Source organism: Mastigoproctus giganteus, chromosome 2 (assembly GCF_048544385.1).
Source record: "Mastigoproctus giganteus isolate SK-2022 chromosome 2, ASM4854438v1, whole genome shotgun sequence".
NCBI classification, from domain to species: Eukaryota; Metazoa; Arthropoda; class Arachnida; order Uropygi; family Thelyphonidae; genus Mastigoproctus; species Mastigoproctus giganteus.
The window spans coordinates 45,218,794-45,243,888 of NC_143576.1; the positions used below are offsets into that span (position 1 = coordinate 45,218,794).

Below are 25,095 nucleotides of genomic sequence, written 5' to 3' on the forward strand. Positions count from 1 at the left end.
TATTGGTACAAACGTTTAGGGGAGTTAGGTAACATCTAAAGGAATGTGAATCGCATAGGAACCCATAACCGGAAACGTCACGGGAAAGTAGTAGCAGAGGCACAAGAAGCAGAAATGACACAAGACAGTAAATTGTGGCAAACATTTATTTGACATAATATTAATAATGGAGTACGAGATGAATGCATTTCATGATGTTACAAGAAATGCTCGAAGGTTCCACCATGAGACGCGATGCATGTCGAATACACCTGGAGTTTCTTTGAAAGTAGCAGCAGCGCAGACGAGTCTCGCCACGAGATCCATTTCCGTCTCCACAGGCGATTCATACACGATAGATTTGAGGCCCCTCCACAGAAAGAAATCAAGGCTCGATAAATCAGGTGAGCATGGGGGCTAAGCAACGGGCCCACCACGGCCAATCCATCGACGCCCAAAACGCCTGTTCAAATGGTCACGAGCACACCTTCCATAATGGGCAGGCGCCCCGTCATGTTGAAACCAAATATTGCATCACACATTTACTGGCACATCGTCAAGTAACCCTGGTAGAACTTCTTTAAGAAAGATCTGATATTTAGCGGAGTGCATGCGGGATGGGCCGACTAAGCAGTCACCGACCATACCTGCCCACACATTTATTGCGAAGCGCTATTGTGCCGCATGGAGGACGAGCTAAGATTGCAGAACTCAGAGCCCAAGAACTAAACCGGACCGGCGTGGGATAACTCTCCATTCCCCCGAAAAAAACGCAGACATAATCATGCAAACCCTAATAGGGTAGGATCTATTGCGGGCACCATCCAAGGTGCGGGATGCTGGCACTCCTCGGAGTGTGGTATTTTAAAGTCATCGCAAACCCGAAATGGGTAGGATATACTGCTGGCACCGATCTAGGTGCGGGATTGCTGGCACTGACCTCAGTGCGGGATCTACAGGCACTATGCCATTGTGGGTTTAAAAGTCACAGGGGCACCTGTCCCCTGTGACTTTTAAACCCACACTCTTTCCTATACTTTGCCTAAATTAAGGTGGATTTATTCTCCCCTGTCAACCCACCCAAATTCATTCCCCCTCTAATCCTGTCTTCTTCTATGCCCCTCTCTCTCTCTCTTTCTCTCTCTCTCTCTCTCTCTCTTTTTTTTTAATCTATTACTTTTTTTACTTACTTTATTTTTATTATTTTTATTTATTTTTTTAATTTATTTATTATTATTATTTTTAATCTGTTACTTTATTTTTATTTATTTATTATTATTATTATTATTTTTTTTTTGGTCTCCGTCAGGAAGCTCAGGCAACCCTGGCGGAGGCCAGCCAGAGTATAATGGGCAGCCTGGCTCACCTCCCAGTGGTCGTGGCGGGCAACGTGGGGTTCCCTTAGGGGCCTTGCGGCTAAGCAGCCAGAGACAGAACAACAGATCACAGCACAACTCTGTCACAAACCAGACACCACACCTTTTCTGGCTTTTACAGAGATTCTGTAAATTCTTCACAATGTACCGTGGTACAGATGTGGGAAACCACCGGTGGTGCCTTCCACAAAACACTATGCCACTATTCCACTATGTGCCGCATGGGCGCGCACACCTTGTGGGTTGTCGTGTGCCCACACGTGAGCATTGTGCTGATTGAATAAGCCTTCCCGAGTGAAATAAGTCTCATCCGTTAACAAAACATAGGCTGGAAAATTCAAGTCTTGAACACATTCTTGGAGAAATCACTGCGCAAAAGCCACACGTGCAGGATGATCTTAGGGGAGCACTAACTGAACCCTTTGGAGATGAAAGGGGTGTAAAGAATCGTAGTGCCAGACACGCTGTACACTGCAACGAGACACTCCTAAGGCAGAGGCAACAGCACGTGTGCTGGTAGTAGGATTATTTTGGACGGCATTCAGCACACTTTGTTCAATGGCGGGAGTTCGCGTCGAACGTGGTCTGCCCGCACTACTCCTCTTACCTCTAAATGACCCATAATTGCACAAATTTTGATGCACACACGCAAACAAACGGTGGTCCGGTACCTGTCTGTCTGGGAAGCGTTCTCCATAAATTCGTTGAACGGATCGTCCATTGCCCTCTGCTAATACATACATTAGGTGCAGGTCTTCCAGCTCACAGTTCGTATATCGATGCATGCTCTTCGTGCGGCGACTACCGCACCGTCTACTGACTTACGGTGACGTTTCAGGTTATGGGTTCCTATGCGATTCACATTCCTTTAGATGTTACGTACGTCCCCTAAACGTTTGTACCAATATTTTTGAGACACTCTGTATATTATCAAGTTCACTTAGTGGTAAAAATCACAATACCAGCTACCAAGGTGAATTCTGACAGAATTCGTCCATTATTTTTGGATTTTTATTCTTCGTTGTCTGAGGTATTTAACCATAAAATGAGAGTTAGTGAGACATGAATCATAAGACACACTGCACGGCAGATCAATTTAATTATTCGGGTGGCCTAAAAATAATGTTTTTTTTTTTTTTTTTAATATTAATCACCAAAATCATGTACTTACCCATAAATCAGGAATTCCACCTATTGGATAATATAGAAGAGTATACGGCATTTGCAAATTTTGCCCAGGACTTCTTTGAAAGACGAAGAAACAATGCTCTCAACCATCCTAGGAAAATACATGCGGATGAGTAATCACTGAATAGTGAATAATATACTCCAAACTGCTGATATTGAGACCTACCAATTCTGACAAAAACCTGGATGAGTTTAAATACCTTGATGTGATTAAAACCCGTAAACAAGAAACATACTGAGAACGTCCAATTGTGACAAATACCTGGACATGACTGAACCACTGAGGGGCCTTTGTCCCCCAACAAGTGTGACAAATAACTGGACATGACTGACTAAATGATGGGACTTGGTCTGCTAACTGTGCCCTTCATCGCGACTTCCACATCTTCAACTGAAACACATCTTGAACTGAAACAGTTACTTGGGTGTGACTAAACCACAGATAAGAACCTTGCCCCTCAACCATGACAAATTCCTGGATAAGACTGAACCACAGAATTTGCACGGAAACGTGATCTCCCAACCATGACCTGCACATCTTCAATTGAAACAGTTAATTGGACGTTACTAAACCACAGGAAAGAACCTTTCCTCTGGACCATGACAAATACCTAGACATGATTAATCCACTGAGGGGACTTGGTCTCCCAATTGTGACAGTTACTTGGACATGACTAAACCACAGAAAAGGACCTTGCCTCTTGGCCATGATTTGTGTGGCAAGTGGCGATCAATACCAGAATCTTGTATGGTATCTTTTGATTCCCATTCTTTTTCTCCCACTCGCCTATTGGAGTTTACTTCACCGAATAATTTTGAGGACGCCTTCATCTACGCCCCAATATTTCTAACTGTTTCCCTCCCACTTGACTTTCATATTCCCCACTGTCTGTGTTTTTGTTTTTTTTATAGGTCCTGCCACTGAATGCTCAGTTAATTAAGTGGCAGTACCTGCCAAAAAAAAAAAAATCAAATTATTATATTAGGACCACACATTATTTCTAATATATACCCATATATGTATTTTGTGTGTGTAAATTGCGTGTCTTCTCTGGGGGAAAACATTGCTATATACGCCTGAGACTAAATAACTCAGCTACGGAGCGAAAAAAGCCCATTAAAGTTCCTCGCGTCTTCGACGGGATTCGAACCCGGGCATTTTCCACCCAGTGTGGGAAGGACGGTGATGATACCTTTGATGTCCATGTCTCTAACATTGTGAAGGCAGCTAGCAAAAAACTAGGTTTCCTGAAAAGAATTAACCGAGACTTCAATCAGTTGGCACTTTTCATCTTTCTTTACAAAATCTATGTTAGGCCAGCCCTAGAATTTGCCTCACAGGTCTGTTCCCCACATGTTGCTTACCAAAAATTAGAAATTGAAAATATTCAAAAGAGAGCAATCCAGTACGTTTGCTTTAAAAGTGACCTTGAATACTATGAGAAATCCTACCAAGAGTGGTGTGTATTCTTTGGACTCGAAACGCTGGAAAAAAGTAGAGATAAAGCCGACTTACTCCTTCTTAACCAGCTGTTAAATGGCACCCTGAATTGCCCTCATCTCGTCTCACAAATAAATTTCAACGCTCCGACAAGAGCGTTAAGAAACCATCCACTGCTGAAACCATCCTATGCAAGAACAAATTATGGATACTACAACTTCTACAACAGGACTGCAAGATCAATGAACAAAGCAAATATTGAGATATTTGATACCCCCGGACACTTCAAGAGGCAACTGAAATTGCTAACCTCATCCGGTACCTGACTTAAAATAGACTTCTTTTAAGTTCTAAAACTCTGATTGTGTAATGTGTGTGAAGAAATACCAGTGCTCTGCCTGTTCACTTAAATAGGACGGATGAGTCCTACTTTTATTTATTTAGTTTTATTTTATCTGTACATTTACTTTTTTTCTTTACTTTGGGAAATGTATACTCCAAGCTTCTGCTTTGAAGCTATGTAATAATTCTTTGTAGCTGCACCCTCAGGCACGTTGTTTGCTGTTTTGTAGCTGTTAATAATAATAATAATAATAATAATAATAATAATAATAATAATACCACTGTGCTACTCGCGCAGATATATACAACACACAAAACGTTTGTCTGGCTTTTACAGAGTAATGTAGCATCGAGCTTGGATATTACGATGGTTCCATACTCTCGATGGTTCCATTGCTCGCATCGTACGATAATAATATTAGTAATACAACACACAATCCTTTTTTCTGGCTTTTACAGAGTAATTTATATTTCACAAGAGTATTTATGGCGCAGTTGTGGGAAACCACTGGTGGCGCCCTTTCCACAAACACTATGTACACTATGCCATCATGGCTGGCATATGCAGAAAGGTCTGCAGTTTCATTCGGATCATTGGAATTCAGCTAAGTAGAGAGAGAGAGAGAGAGAGAGATAATCTTTAATGCCCTTCACGGCCAAAAAGCCAGGGGTTTAGAAAGTCACTCATGAGACTGCTTCCCATCTGCGGGGGGGGGGGGGTTCCACATATCGAGTGTGCACCTTTCGTGGGGCAGGTCCGGTTCCTATGATCCTCTTATCATATTTTTTTTTTTTGTTTTTTGTTTTTTTCGCTCTATCTAAGGCAGTTGTTGGTTTGTATCGTTTGCTGTCATTGGCACTTGGTGGCTGTGAATTCTCGAAGCTGGTGAGGGTGGAGTTGTAACTTTTAGACACAATTCGGCCAGAGTTCGCACTGGTAAGTTATTCATGGTTATTGCTGTTGTGGCGTGGATGCGGGAGAGTCCGTCTCGTGAAGACGACTTGTGCATATTGAGTGAGGGCATTATTTATAGTTATCTCTTTTGATTAGAATCAGATATTTCTGGTCTCTTAGCATTATTCCGGTGGAGGTTATAAATTATTATTATTATTATTACTGCTCTTATATTACTTCTCGCTGATTGGGGGTTCCACTTCGTGAAAAGTATTGCTACCGAGTACACAGGATGGTTGTTGTTATGTCTGGTGTTACTGTTAGTCGAGGAACTCTCTGACTATCCTACAGATGTTCAGCATTGAGACTTTCTGGCGTTTATTGTAGCTGTTCGCTGAGAGACCTATTGCTGCTAGGCTGTTATGTAGGTTCTTTGGCATCATACCTGTGGTTGGCACGATGATGTGGACGGACGTTACTTGTTGCATACGCCACATCTCTTTTATCTCCTGTCTTAGGTTCGTATACTTCTTGATTTTTCCCCATGGGTTTTCTGTAGGTTTCCAGTGTTGGGTACCGCTTTGTCAATCAGATAGGTAGCCTTTTTCTTCTTGTCCACAAGAGTTATGTCCGGTCCATTCTGCGAAACTGTCCTATCTGTTATTATGGCGTGGTCCCAGTACAGCTTGTGGTTTGTGGTCTCTAGTAATGTCTGGGGTTCGTACTTGTAGTATGGTACACTATCTTCGATCAACTGGTATTTCGTTGCTGGCTTCTGATGTATTATAAATAAATAAATTTTCTGTTTATACTCCGGCACGACAACCAAGTCAGTAGAGTTTACAATAAATCGTCAATACAAATATTTATCGTATTTAGTAGTCACGGGCTTGAACCCCAGTCCACTCAAGGAACGCGTGCTATGCACTCTCGCTCCTGACCACTCGGCTAGGTCAGGCCTTCATGCTACCGGGTCGTGTCTATGAGTGTACTCAGTCCTCAGTCTTGGTGATCAGCTTGCATCCAACAGTGATGCGTTGGATCGTTTCTGAGGCCAGGTGGCATCGTCGACGTGTGTCATCGAACCCTCTGGTCTCCTTCCCGATGTATTTTCTATAGTTCCTGGTGTTAATTACCTGGTCTTGGATGGCGAGCATGAATCCTTTAGTCTGGGGGAATAGCGTCCAGCTAGTGAGCCATACATTGGAAGCAATTTTATCTATGTGATCTTGACGGAGATCATTGTAGTGTCTGCCATGGAATGTCTTCTCTGACCTTCTTCTTTATAGCTTCGTTTGTGCCTCCTCGTTGGCGGGGGGACTCCTCGCTTAGGTTGAATGGCGTATACAGCTTGTCTCTTCCTTATGTCGCTGTCTTCTGTTGCTCAATGAGGTCTGTAAGGCCCCTTCTTCCTTCTTTCCGGGAAATTGTCAGTCTCTCCACGGCAGATTTCGGGTGGTGTTGGCTGCTCTAGGTCGTCATTGTCTTGTCTTTCTCATGATATCCTACAGCTCGGTGTTAGTCCAATCTATGACCCCGAAGGAGTATGTTAGCACTTAGACTGCATAGGTGTTTATGACTTTAACTGCGTTCCCTCCGTTCAGCTTTGTTTTCGGCAAGCTTCTGAGTCTCTGATAGTATTTTTCGATCAGGCAGGTCTGAATTTCCTTGTGCTGTAACTGCTGATGCAGTTACAGCACAAGGAAATTCCCTTTGCCATGGCTTCGGTCTCTTTACCAGTCTGCAGGTTTCGGTTGACTAATTTTCCCTGGTGCAATCCGTGGGTCTTGCATTTATCTAGACCAAATTCCATCCTAATATCATTGCTGAATTCCTCGGTGATCTGGAATAGTTGTTGGAGGTGCTTCTCGGTTCCTGCATAGAGCTTGATGTACATCAGGTGGGTGAGGGTGTACAGGTTCTTCCTTCCCACTTTGAGGTTATATCTTACTTGCTACTGTTGAGCATGGTGGATAGCGGGTTAAGTGCTGGGCATGTGTATATGTAAAGGGCTGGTCCTAGAACGTTTGTTCAACTCCGCCTCGTATCTCTGTGAAGAATAGTAGCACTACAAATGGGCCAGATATGTGTGTGACGTCGGTTTGTGTGTGTGTGTGTTCTGTTCTGGCCGCTTGGCTACCCAGAAGCATCAGTCACCTGGACAGATGATTCTGGGTACTCGTCCACAACACGGGAAGGTGGGCCAGTCCATGTAAAGCACGTACTGTCTCAAGAGAGACTCTGACCCACGTGCTGTTGTCAGAAGGTAGGCCAGGATCCTCTGGGGACCCATTCCAGAGGGAGAAAAAAAAAAAAAAAAAACGATCACCCATGCTAATATGGAACCGAAATTTAATAAAAATGAAGCAGAAAAGAATAAAATAAAACATTTATTAAAAAAAAAAAAAGACAAATTAATTAGTACACAAAAAAGTGTTGCTTTTTTTAAATATATTATATAAAAAAAATAAAATAAAATAAAATAATTTAATAAATAAACAAATAAAAGAAATTAGTGGTGCTCCTAAAAAGAAATTATAATAATAAATAAATGCATACAAGAAAGAAAGCTATGCTACTAAAAAAAAGAAAAAAAAAAGAAATTATAATAATAAATAAATACATAAAGAAGAAAAGTGATGGTACTAAAAAAAAAAAAAAAAAAAACGAGAAAGAAAGCACTTAATTTTATCTACAGGCCAAGGAAAAGTTTCACTTCTGGAGGATTTAAGTTTATATATTATTAAAGGAGATTTAACCAGCTATGCATCAGCAGGACCATTGTGCTGTATTCTGTTGAGATCTGTAGACACTGAACGCCTTCGAAGAAATACGCTGAAGGCGTATTTCTTCGAGCAAAAGCCTGAGGAATCTAATATGACTCCGTGCTTTGAAGCAGAGACGACTCCTGTCCTGGTTGAAAATGAGTAAGTGCATGAAGAGGAAGTCTGAGATCGTCATACAGGGAGCAATGAAACAAGATGCGATCCCAACTCTCTGGTGATCCACACGAACTCAGGACATCTCTCTGAAAGATTCCTCTTCTGATGGGGATTGACCTGGTTTTGATGTTTTCGACTAGCATCTTTTGGAATTTTACCCTTTCCTAAATAAATAAATAAATAAACTAAAGAATCATTGAGTCGATTCAACAGTGACAACCTTCCGACTGTATGTAATCAGTGCATTGTTTGCAATAATCTTACTACACGCATTATTCAAAAGCAATGGCGCCTCCGTAGCCAGGTGGGCAGGAGCAGCACTGTGTAGCACACGCTTCTTGATTAGACCGGGGTTCGAGCCCGTCACTACCAAATACGGAGGATGCGGAAAGGTCAGGGAATGACCACCGCATATTCCCGGAGCAATATGGCCTTAACTGCTAATGCTCCTAAAAACCAAATAACATAACAAACAAACAAAGCATGCGCACTGAGGGCCGTGCTTATGTGCGGCAAGAATGGGTTAAATCGCAAAAAAAAAAAAAAAAAAAAGTATATATAAGCTTACCCGTCACACTAGTTCTAAGTAAGTGTTAGAGACTTTCTTTTGTCAAGCAATTCTTGAAGTTTATATCTAAGCAACTGCGTAATGAGCGGACTGCTGTAGATTTTTAATTTTATTTTTTTACACCTGCGTGTTTTGAAATGTGGAAGGAAGAATTTCAGTAGTTCCTTAAAAGCCCTCCTTTAAGGGTGGATTAAGAAACGTTTGGATGACTATTACAATATTTTATGATTGAGAACAGTGAAACAAAATATTTTGTTTTTGGTTCATCTGTAAAATGAATCAAAATGGCCCAACTAAAAAAAAAAAAAAAAAAAGAAAAGTATTTTTTTTTATTATTATTATTTTCCCTCCGAACAAATGTGTCTCAATCCGCCATTAACTCAAGGGATTTCTGTTATTGCATATTCCGTCAAAGCCGGAATTTCTTATAAGGGCAGTTTTACAGGACAACGCGAACCCCCCTCCCCGCTAATGCTCAGCAGTGGTCTGGAGTAAATATTGCATGACACTGCATCGCATCGTGCGATCAAATTTGGTAGCGTTTACTCTTTGTGGCTCCATCTAGCGTTTTCATTTAATATTACATTTGTTATAAGGAAAAATTGATGTTATTATCATCAGCCGTTTATTTTTACATGTGGTTTGTTTTACGATTTTCAATTAAAGATTTTTAACTAACACACAAACATCAATAATACACAAACATTATCGCATTAAATTCCGTCTTACTATATCGTGACATCCTCTGATCATTATTGCAACGAAATAACCATTTCTGAAGACGCCACTTAATTAGCAGTTTCCCTAAAGCAGAAGAAGAAAAACACAAAGGCCATTAACCAAAGGAGACACTACATGTAGAGCTCGTATACTTTCATATGCCAAGCAAAGTGTTGTTCATGTGTTCACTTTATTCACTATTTTATTTTTTCATTTCACTATAAGGTTGTAAATAAAGTTTCCACATTACCATTTTATATCTACGTGAGATTCCTTTCCTAGGCTGTATATCACAGCATATCACCTCCTTGATATGTTGTGATACATCTAGCATGTTTAATATAAGTGTTGTTCGAGCCGTAGCCTAGTGGTCAGGCGCGCGGGTGCATAAGTACACGTGCTTTGAATGACCGGGGTTCAAGCCCGTGACTGCTGAATACGATGTTTTTCTTGTATTCTGTCTATCTTGTGAACTCCTCTGACCATTTGGTCGTCTCGGAGTATAAACAGAAAAAAAAAAAAAAAAAAATTCGATTTAGCTGAGTTTAATATAACTTTTATAGACTACGGAGTCCCAGTATATACAGTATGTCTTCGGTGCTGTCTCCATTCCTACTCTTATAGGCATCTTAATATAATATTTCAAAGTATCTAAGAAATTGTCAGCATTCTAAAGTCCTTACTACAGCGGAGACACTTAATTATAGCCAACTGAACTCACCAGAAAATAACCTATGAAACGAAGGGTGTACCTCAAGGTGGGGTGATGTCGACAACCCTCTTTGCAGTCCTACTTGAACCATTCCTCGCAAAAAAACTAAATTTTAGTTCCTTCGCTGATGATCAAAAATTCGTTATCAATTCAAAAGACCCCAAACAGTCACAAAAAATTAATAATGAAACCTCCAAGCAAATTCAACAGTTAACTGACTTTTCACAGCCAGCTGGACTCCAACTCAACAATGCCAAGTCAGCCCACATGACAATCACGAAGAGGAAAGTCAAGAATGACATTCGAGTTACAGTTATTGGTGAGTCAGTCCCCAAAGTTTCATCTCGTACTGACCTGGGACTAACGTGGGATGAAGACTTAAATTTCAAGGAACACTTCCTAAAGGCAAAGAAGAAGACCTATGCTGCTTTCTGGGCTATCCGCCAGGAGCTCGCAGGCTGTCACAACACCAAACTGATTGGACAATACATTAATAGATGTCTCACACCCATACCACTATATGCCTCAGAAATATGGTCCTCTGCATCTACCTCTCGATGTAATAAATTTCTGTCAGTGGAATATTGGATTCTGCGGTGGCTGAACCGTCTGGGAGGGAAACCCTTCGCCATCTCGAAATCTATTCTCCTAGTCAATCTAGGCATGACTTCCTAGAAGCTCACTGTCCTCAAAAAAAATCTGTCAACGCTTACCAAGCTGCTAACTCGCCATATTGATGCCCCACTTAGGATGAAGCTATCAAACTTGGACTCCCTAAAAGGAATGTTTCCATGTAACACCATTGAACACTTCAACACCTTCTCATTGATCCGGTAAAGTTTGAAGTCAATAAAAACTACAGAAGCCAAATTATAAACCAAATCTGGACTAAATCACCAGGATTGTTGTGAAAATTGAGCAGTTTTTTTTAGAAGTTTGATGATATGAACAATTAAATGCAATAATATAATTAATATAAATAAATCTGATATGTTAGTTGCTGATAAAGAAGTCAGCCTATGTATTTAACTCTTCAATTATCAAGATATGTGTTATTTCAAAGTGAATGCAATTAAGCAAATGTATATATCTATTTAATAGTTATTATTATACAATAATTATATTGTAAAGATCTGAAAATTTGTACAAAAGTGTATAATGTATATTTTAAAATTTCTGTACTCCCTCCTGGCCCACTTGCTATACAGGGGGTGAACCTTGTGTTAATAAACTGATAGTAAGTAAGTAAGTAAATGTCTAAACACAGAAGTCCATATGGTCGTGGCTCAACCCAGTGCAGTGCAGTACAGCACTTTCAAGATTGTTTTCAGAACATCTTCATGCAAATTCTGTATATATAGAGGTATTATGGAAATTAACCCATTGAAAATAAGGGAACAACACTACCTTGATTGACTCGTACAGATATTTTAAACGAATTCACCTATGTGAACCTGTGTAACTTTATGGCCCACCATAAACAAGTTGCAGCTCTTGCGCCTTTAAACTTAAACAACAATAACAACTTCACCCCCATTTAAGCATGGCATTAGAAACACGTTGAAAAGAAAAATTGGCCATATTTTCCCTTCTGCCACTAAACACTTGGAAAAAAAATATATAGCAACTATCTTTATGAAAATTTAAATGCTGTTATTAAATGCTCGTGTTTAAGGTTTTAGATAAAATTGAATATTATAATGGACACCGCCATTTATATAAAACAAATTAATGGTATTTCGGTATATTATTGTATTATATTCATTAATATAAATAAAACTATGGGTTATCATTATTCCTTCGAAACTGAAGTTTAATTGACGTGTTTGTCCATTTTAATGTGAATTTTTCATTTCAGGCACCATCAGAATTCTTGCATCACACTGCACCTAAAGAAGTATCGGATGGCCTCTTTATATCTCATCTGGGCCTAAGATTTGTCGCCGAACCCCCTCATTTCTGGCACAGGATGATGCGACTCAGATGTTTAGCTGTTATTTCTCAGGCTCATTCTATGAGCAGTGAAGAAATTATCATAACAAACAGTCAGAAGTCTGCAGGTATCGTCTCAGGTAAATATTCCTTTTTGAATGTTCTGAATTCTTTGGTAATTTATAAGAAATACGTTTATCTCGCTACAAATAAAAATTTTAATCCAATGAATAATTATATAACCTAAGCAAAATTGAAAAATTAACTAATTAATATTATAAATAAATAAATTACGGAATTTAATTAACTAAATAACCGAATAAACTAAAATTAATTTAATTATTTTAGTTTATATAAGATTATTACATTTGTTTGATATTACTGCTATAATAATAACAGAGATGCAGTCGCGAAATTCAAAATAGAATAAGAGTGAAAGGACTTCCAGAATTCGAGGGAATGGATCCAATAAAGACTCACACCATACCGAAGCAGAGACCCAACAGAATCCTATGGCAAGTCACGGATTACCTCAACAACAAAGTAGCAGCACTAGATACTATCCCTATTGAGCTGTTTAGCAACCACCAGGGTGAACGGAAGACAAACCAGAGATCAACTGAAAACCGAACGCAATGAAAAGGATCCAACAACCTGGGAAAGAAGGCTAGAGCAGAAGTTAGAAGACAGGCCGACTGACTTTCTTCCAATACCCAGTATGGGTATTGGAAGAAGTAAGAAGCATCAAATACGAGACCTATAATCAGAGGGTCGAAGAATACCTTGACACTCTCAAGCAGAACCTCCTGGCACTCAACAAGAGACTTGACCGATACAGGGAGATTTCTCGGGGGAAAAGAGACAACCGGATATTTAATGAAAACCAGAGGGACTTCTACATTTCTTGTTTTCCATTTATTTGTACACACAATTAGTTACAAATATATACAAAATTTACAATATGAATTATTATTCGTACATTTAGATTTTCTAAATTATTTTAGAGAGTTTCTGCTGCAATATTTTTACTCTTGTTACCCTTCTCTTCCCTCCCTGCTTGGTTTGATTTAATTTAGGTTTAATTTCGACTTTTTTCGCTCTTGTCTTGCCATACTGCTGGCATTATTTTATTTTTATTTTAATCCTTATTCTAATTTATTTGTATGGTTATATTTCAAGCATCATGTAGAGGAATATGCTTTTTTGCTGCCTCTGATGTATGCTGTACCGTCTTTATTTTTATTATGAAATATTCCGTTTCCAACTTTTTTAAACGTTGTTCAAATATATGTATAATTATATACAATTTTATATATATTAACATTCTCATTATACATATACAGGGGGTTTCAAAAATGGTGGCCAATAATTTAAAGGGAAAAGTACAAACTAAAATAAGCAAAAAAGTCCCAGTGAACATCGGGCTGCAAATGAATCGTTTTCGAGATAATGAACATTTTCTGTTAAGATCCGCCACTGACTATGGGAGCACTAGTTTAACAAAAATCTGTGAATTCTTTGTTAAGGGTGGTTTTATTAAACATAAGATAATTAATGTAAAAGTTACTGCATTTGCATCATTTATGAACATAGCCAACTACATAAGTAGTTATAAATTGACATCATTAAGTATATATCATATTGTGAATACCTTCACAACGAGTTGCCATGGTATTGCACTACCTATAATAAGTAACGCTTCAGCATAGGAGAAGACTATTGTTACTTATTCTCAGCGGATATCATCACCATACGGCACAGTTTCGGAGCTTATTGTATATGTGTGGGATAATAACTCTACTATCCACTTGTCCCTATTAGACTTAGAAAAGCAAAAAAGTTGAGGGAAAGTAATAGTAGAAGAGGAAGAAGAAACGAAACGGTGTAGAAGAATGAAAGGAACTAACTCCTTCAACCCACACCACTCGAAAACTCATAGACTTCTTGAATAGGCAACGCTTCCTCAGTGGGGAAGACTGTTGTTACCTATTCTCGGATACTCTGAGGATCATAAACATCTCCATAGGGCACCGTTTCGGAGCTTATTCGATCCTCATCAGTGGGTGGGCAGGTACCCTGGTGTTGTAATGATTACAACCCAGTTGCGAAGTATAAATCCACAATATGAGAGATGCCTGATGGTGTGGAGTAGTTTAGATTTAGTAATTTAGATTAGTTGAAAGCCTCAGGTTACGTAAATAGTTTAACTAATGTACATAAGATAATACATTTTTAATTTTTGGTTTCAACACCACAGAATTTTACAGATGTTACAAAATGTGTTGAAAATGCTGTCCTTGCGTCCGCACGCAGCTTTGTAAGTCTTCTCTGCATTGAGTTGAGAATCCTCTCAGGCATTCGTAGGTCCTTTCTAATTTGCTGAAAGGCTCCTTTAATCCGACTGCAATTCCTCAAATGTGTTAATGTCAGAAGTGTACACAACTTCTGATGTCAGAAGTGTACACAACTTCTGACATTTTACATGACCCCAGATACAAAAGTCCATAGGATTTAAGTCTGGTGATCTGAAAGGCCACATTACAGGCCCACCTTTACCTATGCAACGTTGACCATACCTTCTAGTTAGATACCGAGTCGCAACTCAAGCAAAATGTGCCGGTACGCCATCATGCATAAACAACATGTTCGTGGGTTGGTGAAGTGGAACATTATCATAATCAAGGAGATCTGGTAGAACATTCTGCAGAAACTGAAGTACAGCTCTCCTGTTTGCCTGTTTGGCAGCAAGTGTGGTCCAATTAGACGGTCTCTTAGTAGTCCTGCCCAGACATTCAACGAGAAACGTTACTGATGTCGTGACTCGTGAATTGCATTAGGATTTTCGTCGGATCAAACGTGACAGTTATGAAAATTAAAAATACCATCACGAGTAAACCCAGCTTCGTCAGTGAACAAAATGTTGTTTAAAAATTGGGGGTTCAGGACACACTCTTGTTGCATCCACTGGCAGAAGTTCATTCTGTGAGGGTAGTCTGTATTGCGTAGACCTTGTACATGCTGGATATGGTAGGGGTACAGTAATTGGCGATGTAAAATTCGCCACACACTGCTGTGATTCGGTACACCCTCTTGCAGAGAAACCCTTCTTGTCGAAATTCCTTGTTTTTTTTTTTTTTGTTTTTTGTTCTTTCTAAAAGTCTTCGCGGTAGCACAGTGGTATCGTTACTGTCCTCCCTACACCGGACGGAAAAGGCCCGGGTTCGAATCCCGTCGATGATGCGAGGAACTTTAGTGGGCCTTTTTCACTCCGTGGCTGAGTTAGTCGGTCTCAGGCGTTGATAGCAAAATTTTTTCGTCCAGCAAAACAGACAAATCGACCATAGAACATACGCAATTAACAGACATAAGACACAGCACAGCAGATGAATTTAATTATTCGGGTGGCCAAAAAAAGAATAGTTTTGTTCATTCTAAAACCCTTTCCTCAACAACAGGTGTTATGCTTCTGGGCCTACCTGTTCGTACTCCATGTGCAAAGCGCCCATGTTCTCCGAAAGGCGTTGATGTACCCTGATGAATGTGCACCTGTTGGGCTGTCTTCGGCGGGGAAATGCTTCTTAGTACAAACGTGCAGCCTCAAGTGCATTGCCGTTGGCTTTACCATACATGAAGTGTATGTCCTCATACTCTTCGTTGCTCTAACCTCTTTCCATATTGACTATCCTTGACAAGTACTAGTATGCCTGCCACGTCTCAGAGCATTGAGAGAGGGGAAAGTGAGAGAATGAGCATAACGTAACCTAAACAAACAAGTCACTGGTGGATCCCAACTCTGCTCAGTTCACCTTGTCACTGGTGGATTCCAACTAGAAACGTGTAATATCTCGAAAACGATTCACTTAAGGACCCATGTTTACTAGGCTTTTTTTTCTTGCATATTGTAGTCTGCACAGTTTACCTTTAAATTACTGACTGTCACTTTTGAAACACCCTGTATAAGATACTCTATTATATGTGGCCTCCTGTTGCTTTGCATATTGTATCCCAGAATCAAGAGTGGCAAAAGCCATCTCCGCCTAGTTATTCTGTTCTGGCGTTGAACCTGCACGAAACAGGCCTATAAACACGTGTGTGGTATCACAACCTCACCAGTGCAACAATACAAGCTATGCGCGGATTTACATTATCTGTTTGTGCCAAAATGCACAATTCTCGCACCCACCGGAGGTAGTGCAATACTGATGGGTGCCAGCGACCTTGATTTCAAGTGGAGAAACCGCCACAGATTATCTTCAGTACCACCGAGAAACTAATTATTATATAAATCAGATATACACTGTGCTGCCACTTTATTAGGTACAGCCCTGCTGTGCACACAAATGGTTTGTCCCACAACGTTGCAAGTCACATGACCACAGTTGTGGATATAAAGGCAGAAGAACAACCTTTCTAGTATTAGTTAAGAGTACAAACCGTAGCAAGAATTTATTTTTTTTTATTTGAACCCCAAACACGAGAGGTATTAGAACCTATAGTACTTAGTACCGTGCTTGGGTTGGAGGTTGAGAAGATGAAAGAGGATATTTGTTGACATTGGATTTGAACTTCTGTAGACTAATTTTCAGGAAATACGTGTGAAGGAAGGTTGTTCCAGAAAACGGCAGTTGAATGAATAAATGAGGAAGATGAAAAGTTGGTTCTGTGGGTTTGAAGTTGGACAGTAAATGGATGTTGGCTGGTGGCGGCACGTGTTCGGACTGTTTTGAAAGAGAGAGAGGGAACTATACAGGGTGTTTCAGTTAAACGTTTCAGAACTTCTAAGAGGGGTAGGGTACATCCTGACAACTCGAAATCATATAGCAATGTGGGGTCGGAAATGCTTTCCTGAAGCGGTGTTGTACACAGAAGCACCATAAAGAAAAGAGACCGTAAGTGAGAAATCGTTTTAATAATACATGAAAAGAAGCAAAAGGTACATGGATTAAAGTAAGTGTTCGAAGTTTCTTCCACGGGCTACAATGCACGCCTCACATCTCCGACGCATGGACATCCGAACATTCTGGAATACTCCAGGCGAATTTCGAATTTCTTCGGCAGCTACTGCGATTCTTGCAACCAGCTCCTCAGCATTGTCAACAGGGGTGTCATAAACTAGCGATTTCATATGACCCCAGAAATAAAAATCAAGACATGATAGGTCGGGTGACCGAGCAGGCCAACGCACGGGACCACCACGTCCGATCCACTGTTGACCAAATGTGACATCCAGGTAGTTACGAACATCTCCGCTATAATGGGCAGGGGCTCCATCGTGTTGGAACCACATTGTCTGTTGCGTCGATGCAGAAATCTGTTCATCTCTCAAAAGTTGTGGCAATACTTGCTGCAGAAAGATCAAGTAGATAGGTCCGGTTAGACGACACGGTAACAGGTAAGGTCCTATGAGGTGATCTCCCATAATAACGGCCCATACATTGACCGAAAATCGAATCTGTGCTGCACGACGTCGTATTGCATGCGGGTTCTCGACCGCCCAGATATGGTCGTTATGCGTGTTGAAAATTCCTTCCCTTGTGAAGGATGCCTCATCGGAAAACAACACTTCAGCAGGAAAAAGGGGATTTGTAGCACATTTTCCAAGGTACCACTGTGCGAAAGCAATACGAGGTGCATAATCCTCCGGTTGCTGTGTCTGGACACGCTGCACGTGAAACGGATGCATGTCTTGTTCTCGGAGAATCCTCCAGACGCAGCAATGGGAAACCTCGACTGCGTTTGCTAGACTTCGTGTACTCGTTCTTGGATTCCCCTGTACATGCTGCAGCACATTCTGTTCGACGGCTGGAGTCCGTGCTGTTCTTACCCTGTCCCTGTCAGCTCTTTCAAATGAACCTCTCTCAGCTAACCTCTGGTGCAGTCTTGCAAAGAAATTATGACTGGGAATACGCCTCGTCGGATATCGTTCCGCGTACAAACGCTGTGCGGCTGGCCCACTACAATTTGCAGCCCCGTACGCCAAATGCATATCGGCTAACTCTGCGTTCGTGTAATCATCCATCCTACTAACTTGGCGTTCTTGTGCGAAATTAAGATTCCCTGCACTAAAGCTCGGAATTTTCGATTCTGCCCATTGGTATATGATTTCGAGTTGTCAGGATGTACCCTACCCCTCTTAGAAGTTCTGAAACGTTTAACTGAAACACCCTGTAGAAGCCAATTCAGAAGAACAGTGCCCATGGAAGTATCTGTAAAAGAGGCATGCAGCAGAAACAGTACATCTATGAGAAAGCGAGTGGAGAGACTCTGTTAGAGATGAATCATTAATTAACCTAACTGCCCTCTTCTGAATGGAATCAAGAAGCCTGAGAGAGGTTTTGGGGGCACCACCCCAGAGGCGGGAACAATATTCCATGGCAGGGCGGATTTGCAATATGTACAGAGTGAATAGCTGTTTGGAAGAAAAGTAACACCGAGAGCGAAAGAGAAAACCAAGTTTTTTAGATGCAGAGGAAGCAATATTTGTAATGTGCTTGTGCCAAGAGAGATTACGGTGCTGTTTCTTGTATTCTGTCTATCTTGTTAACTCCTCTGACAGTTTGGTCGTCTCGGAGTATAAACAGAAAATTTATTTTATTTTATTAGAAGTCATGGTAATCCCCAAAAGAGATATATCATTTTACCTAGAAATTGGAGTGTCACTAAAGATAAGCATAGGAGCAGAAGAATCCTTTTTGCGAGATATAAGACAAGACTGAGTTTTAGCAGGGTTGAAATCAACTAAGTTGTCTTTGTCCCACTGGAGAATAACCTGAAGATTGGCATTTAAGGAATTGGTAGCAGATTTTCGAGAGGTTGAAGCTGATTGGGCAGGACAAGGTTTCTCAAAATGGAAAGTGGAATGCATTTTGCTATCATCGGTAAAACTATGTATAGGATTTCCAGTCAATGGAAGAAAGGCCATTAATATACAAGAGGAAAAGAGTGGGGGGAAAGAATTGAACCTTGGGGGACGCCGGCATTAGGGAAGAAGTTAGAAGGCAGAGAGCCATCTACCATCACCCTCAGTGAGTGATAAGAGAGAAAACTGGATAACCAATTACTAAAAGCCGTTGCCAAACCATAAGATGGAAGCTTGTTTAGGAGACCTTTATGTCAAACACGATCAAAAGCCTTTGAGATGTCAAGAGCAACTACTTGTGTTTCAGCGAACCTTTCCATTGAATTAGTCCATAAATGGGTAACATAAGACAGAATATCACCAGTGGATCGACATTGACACAATCCATACTGGCGATCGTTGATCAGACGGAAAGTTTCCAGGTAGTTTAAGAGTTGGCGGTTAATTGATTTCTCCATTACTTTAGAAAGAGTAGAAGTAATTGCAATGGAACGATAATTGGGTGGGAGGGATTTGTCACCCTTTTTAGGAACTGGCTGGATTTGAGCTAAACAATTTCCAAGCAGAAGGAAAAACACCTTTGGAATAAGAAAGCGAAAAAAGGCCGCAAAGAATAGGAGTAAATTCAGGAGCACAGGTAGTAGTAGTAGTAGTAGTAGTGGCATGTGATGCAGGAAAGCAAGTGTATGAGCTTATGCAGCATCAGCCAAAAAAAAAAAAAAAAAAAAATCACACCATTGCCTCCAAATGCCTGTTCAGTTCCTCCTTAAATTTATTCAACCTATCAACTTCCACAACGACAGATGGAAGTTTGTTCCAGCAATTAACCACCCGCTGGCTAAAGGCAAATTTCCGCACATCTATTCTACATCTGTCTTTTCTTAATTTGAATTTATGCCCCCTTAGGTTCGTAATCTGAACGAGTATAAGGATCCCATCAGAATTCAGCGTGCTCAACCCATTCAAGGTTTTGAGAACAAGTGGAGAAATACCATCAGGACCTGGAGCTTTCTTAGCATCAAGATTCATCAAAATCCTTCAGATATCCTTTTGACGGAAGACCACAGGAGGCATTGAATGGAGCGTGTTAGGAATGGTGGGAGGTGTTTTACCAAGATCATTAATACATGAGCTGGAAGAAAAATGGGATGCTAGCAGGTCAGCTTTATCCTTGGCTAAAGTGACAACAGAACCATCTGGTTTGGACAGAGGTGGGAGCAGAGATGGGCAAAAGTTGCGGCCAATAGCTTTGGCAAGAGACCAGAATGCTCGGCTACCATTAGGGCAAGAAGCAAATTTTCTACTCTTAGCCTGTTCAAACTCTAGTTTGGACTGATTAATAAATGCTTTACAATTGTTGCGAGCTTTGGTGTAGGCAGAAAATGAAACTGAAGAATTAGAAATAAGCCAATTACGATATGCAACGTTCTTCTCTTGAACAGCCTTAGCACATTTATTGGAAAACCAAGGTTTAGATAAAGGACGAGATTTTAAAGTGGAGTGTGGGATAAAGGATTCCATTCTTGCAAGAATAATTTCACTGACACGATCTGAGGAAACGTTGACATCAGAAGTTTTGAAACAGTAATCCGACCATGGAAAAGAAGAAAAGAAGTCTCGCAGGTCATCCCATTTTGCATTCTAGTAATGCCAAACAACACGAGGTTAGGAACTGCCATGAGATAAAGGTTCCGTTGGAGAAGAGACAATCACCAAGTTTTGATCTGAAGTGCCTAAAGGACCTCTCACTTCGACCGTGTACTTAGAAGGGTTGTTTGTGAGAAAAAGATCAAGCGTATTGGCTGTATGATTAGGATTGTCCGGTATTCGTGTATGTAAATGAACAATCTGTGCTAGGTCATTAGTAATTGCAAAAGCCTCAGCATCTCGATCTGCTGGGTCAGTGTGACTAGTAAACGGAAGCCAGCTGGAGTTGTTAACATTAAAATCACCAAGGAAAAGAATGTGGTAAAGGAGCGATCTAACGGACTTCGAACGTGGCATGGTAGACGTGCTGGACAAAACATCTCTGAAACGACATTTTCCCTGAACGTTTCACGCACCACAGTTATAAGGGTGTATCGAGAATGGTGCAAAGAACAGAAAACATCCTCTCAACGGCACTCCTGTGTATAAGAAAATCGCTTGTTGATGAGACTTGTATAGTATCTTATGTAAGGCGGCTCCACAACGCTAGTTCAACTTCGCCGTGGTACACTTTGATGTTACAAAAACACTGCAGAAAGGCCAGAAATGTGTGTAATATGCTTGTGCAGTGTATGTGTTTGTTATTATTTTTTTTATTTTTGTGGTTTTGTATGGGCGGCTCCTAGAACAGAAGTTCATCTCCGCCTCGTTGCTCTGTTCAGTTTTTACAGACTGTCAAGGTAAGGCCGGTGTGTGTCTCGTAAAATAAAAATAAATACTTTTTTTTTTTTTTTCCAAACCAAATCCACACAGAAATATCCCAGGTTGGATGAAGATAGATGAAAAGGAAGGCGAGAGAGAGAGAGAAAGAAAAAAAAAAAGTTTTTCATCCCGCACGGGAGAAAGTGATAGGAAAGATAAACTGTTTGTGAGTGTGTATGTGTGTTCTGTATGTGTTTGTTATTTTTTTCATTTATTTGTTTTTATTTGTTTAGTTGTTTCTGGCCGCTTTGCTATCAGGAAGCAACAAGCACCACTGTGGTGCGTGCTGATCCACACTGATCCGTCTACGCCGCGAGGAGGCGGGGCCACAACTGAGCGCGAACCGCAGCAAACCTCTAGTGTCACGTACTGAATGTCGAAATCATTCAAAATATGTGCGAATAAAATTAAATTTAACAATAAATTTAAAAAGAAAAAAGAAAAAAATCAGAAAAATTAATGATAAAAATAAGTAAAAAAAATAAAATAAAAATAAAATTCAGTAAAAATAAAGATAAAAATAAGTTAATAAAATGGGAAAAAAATAAAAAAAAATAAATAATAATAAAGGAAATTAAAAAAATAATAATAATAATAATAAAAAAGGAAATGAAAAAAAAATCATTTTGCACCAGTGTAAGGTGGTGCCAACAGATGAGGACCCGCCTCAGGACCAGCCTGAGGTTAGCAGGAAATAGAAGTCAAGAAGACACAGTGATGTTACTCGGCGCCATACACATTTGTTAACCAACTGTCTAAGTCGAAGATGGTAGTGAAGATGCTCCTTGAGCTAAAAAAATGGTGGTAGTGATGATGGTGGTGGTATCACTAGATGCCAATGATAGAGATGCTGGTCTGGACTGCAGTTAGAGCTGGAATAGGAGTAGTTCCTGAAATTGAGGCACCACTGATGATTTGCCCACGTCTGTCAAAGGCTTTATGTGCAAAATCTTGCAGAAGATGAAATTTTACTTTGGAAGGATCAGAACTTGGCGAAAACAACATGAATCCATGGACTCGTCATGTCTGACGACTACTGTGCAAGGTAGTGAGGGCAGTTTTATGGTGTGGGGAACGTTTTTTTGGCACACGTTGGATCCATTGATACCCATAGATTCATGACTGAATGCCACATCGTGCCCAAACATCGTTGCTGACCAAGTGCATCCGCTCATGTTGACAGTTTATCCTCAGGCAGATGGTTACTTCCAGCAGGATAATGCGCAGGTGCACAAACCCCGAATCTCTATGGAATGGTTCCAGGAACATGACAATGACTTTTATTTGCTGTAGTGGCCCGCTCATCCCCCCCCCATTTCAATCCTATTGAACATCTTTGGGATGAGCTGGAAAGGGCTGTTCGCTGCAAGCCTCCACCTCCGTCGAATCTCAAGGAACTGCATGGCACACTCATGTCTGCTTGGTACTCTATTTCTGCACAACGTCAGCATCTTCTTCAATCCATGCCTAGACGAATTCAGGCTGTTTTAAAGGCTAAACGAGGCTCAGCATGCTACTAGGTAGGTGTGGCAGAACACCTACCTAGTGTTCTATAAAGTGGCAGAACAGTGTAGATTATAGATTAACGTTCTAGCTTATAGTGTCACCGCACTTTAGTAATATTGTTGGGCCTGGAGAACCGGAGAGTCATTTGATTCTGACTGTCTGTAATCATTGTGGGGATCAGCCAGCATAGCTTATTTTGCTTGGGGAGAATTTTCGCTCTCGAGCGATGTGGAAACACCGTCGGATACGATTGTGGAATCTAATTTTCTTATTCTCAGTATGGCCTAAAAAGCGCGACCACGTTTTGACCTACGTCTCGGGTCAGCTTCCATTCAGCCAAGCATCGTGTAGTCTCCGCGATTTCTTCTTCTGATGCTCTAGATTTGGTAGAACGGTCGGACCATAACACCAATTGGCCACGAAGGGCGGTTATTTGATGGATTCGATAGATGTTGCTACATACAGTGGCGGACAGAAAAACTGCATCACTTGTGAATTTTGCAAATAATGTGTTTTGTGCTGCATTGAGGGTTGCAGAAATGTTGGAAATGTATTTTTTAGACGGGATATACACTGAGTGATCACTGAACTATGACCACCTACCTAAAACTTCGTACGTCCTCCTTTTGCTCTTAGTACAGCAGCTACCGACGTGGCATTGATTCTACAAGATGTCGGAAGCGTTCGGGAGGTATGCAAACCCAGCTGTGTGGATGTGATTGGTGTATCCAGACGCCTGATATGCCTTTTATAAGCTTTCGCTTACTATGGAAGCATGGTAAGTGAAGTTATACAAGGAATCTACTTCAATTGAAACGCGAGAGGGAGAAAGTTCTGAGAATTAGAGCTGTATTAGTTCTCTCTCTCTCTCTCTCTCTCTCTCTCTCTCTCTCTCTCTCTCTCTCTCTCTCTCTCTCTCTCTCTATGTAAAGGTCAAATGGATAAGCGAAATGGAAGGGGCAAACATGTACTTCTATTGTAGGAAGCAAAAACTAGTAAAGGTCGTAAGGTGGTCAAAGGCAGACCGGATTACAGAGGATTAAACAAGAAAAAGGGGAGGGGAAAGTGGAGACTATTTAATATATAAGGAATGTAGAAACGGGAAAATAAGGGGAGCCCGTGGTGAATTTGTAGTGGTGTTTTTTGAAAGGTGTTGTCGAAGTCGAATGGGGTATGGAGAAGTGTAGTTGCGTGTAGGAGCAGCAGCGGAGAGTTTTAGAGCCGTGGTCTTAGCTAGCGGCGTGGACTGTAGTTAAGTTAGAGAGTAAGGCAAGATCAACTTTTCGGAATGTGGATGAACGTCGGGTCCAAAAGGTTTCATAAACTTATGAGGAGCATTTAGGAAGCCTAAGGAATCAGAGAAAGGGTTGGAGATTTTGAGATAAGAAGGGAAAGGCATACAAGGTCTAAGAAAATTCGAAGTGAAAGAAACCCCGTGCTTAGCAGACTGGCCCGTCCTGACAAAAAAAAAAAAAAAAAAAAAGAAGAAACTGTAAATAGAAAATTTCCTCAATAACGTTCCTTTAAAGTATTGTCCAGAAGAGCAATAATAATTTGCTAAAAAGAACCCCTTAAGAGACAATCGGTGTTCCTAGGAATCCTTGACTTTTGTTGTAGTAACTCTAATGGAATTGGTTTGAACTCTAGGAAGGTTTGTTTGTTTTTTGGAGCATTAGCAACTAAGGCCATATTGCTCCGGGATATGCGGTGGTCATTCCCTGACCTTTCCGCATCCTCCGAATTTGGTGGTGACGGGCTCGAACCTCGGTCTAATCAAGAAGCGTGTGCTACGCGCTGCTGCTCCTTCCCACCTGGCTACGGAGGCGCCTCTAGGAAGGAATGCATGTAATGGTGATTATAAGGACTGTCCCTAGACCATAATTTTCATGTTTGATAACAAGAGATTGGATTTATTGTGAATAATGGCTTGTGTAAATTTAGAATGATTAATATATACAGGGTGTTTCAAAAGTGATGGTGAATAATTTAAAGGTGAACTGTACAGACTACAACATGCAAAAAAAAAAAAGCCTAGTAAACATTGCTCCTTAAGTGGGTCCTTAAGTGAATCGTTTTTGAGATATTGCACATTTCTAGTTGGGAGCCACCACTGATAAAGTGAACTGTACAGAGTTGGGATCCACCACTGACTTCTTTGTTTAGGTTAGGTTATGTTATGCTCATTCTCTCCCTTTCCCCTCTCTCAATGTTCTGAGACGTAGCAGG

General features: G+C 40.7%; 1 protein-coding gene across 2 annotated transcripts in view; it reads left to right on the top strand.

Moving 5' to 3' along the window:
- The window catches only part of LOC150089286 (synaptogenesis protein syg-2-like), a 684,886-nt gene that overhangs the window by 529,221 nt on the left and 130,570 nt on the right, over positions 1-25,095 (top strand). For both annotated transcript variants that reach the window (XM_090368466.1, XM_090368467.1), the window contains exon 5: positions 12,022-12,235. In XM_090368466.1, the coding sequence (XP_090224592.1) occupies positions 12,022-12,235 (214 nt within the window). The remainder of the gene's footprint in view (positions 1-12,021; positions 12,236-25,095) is intronic.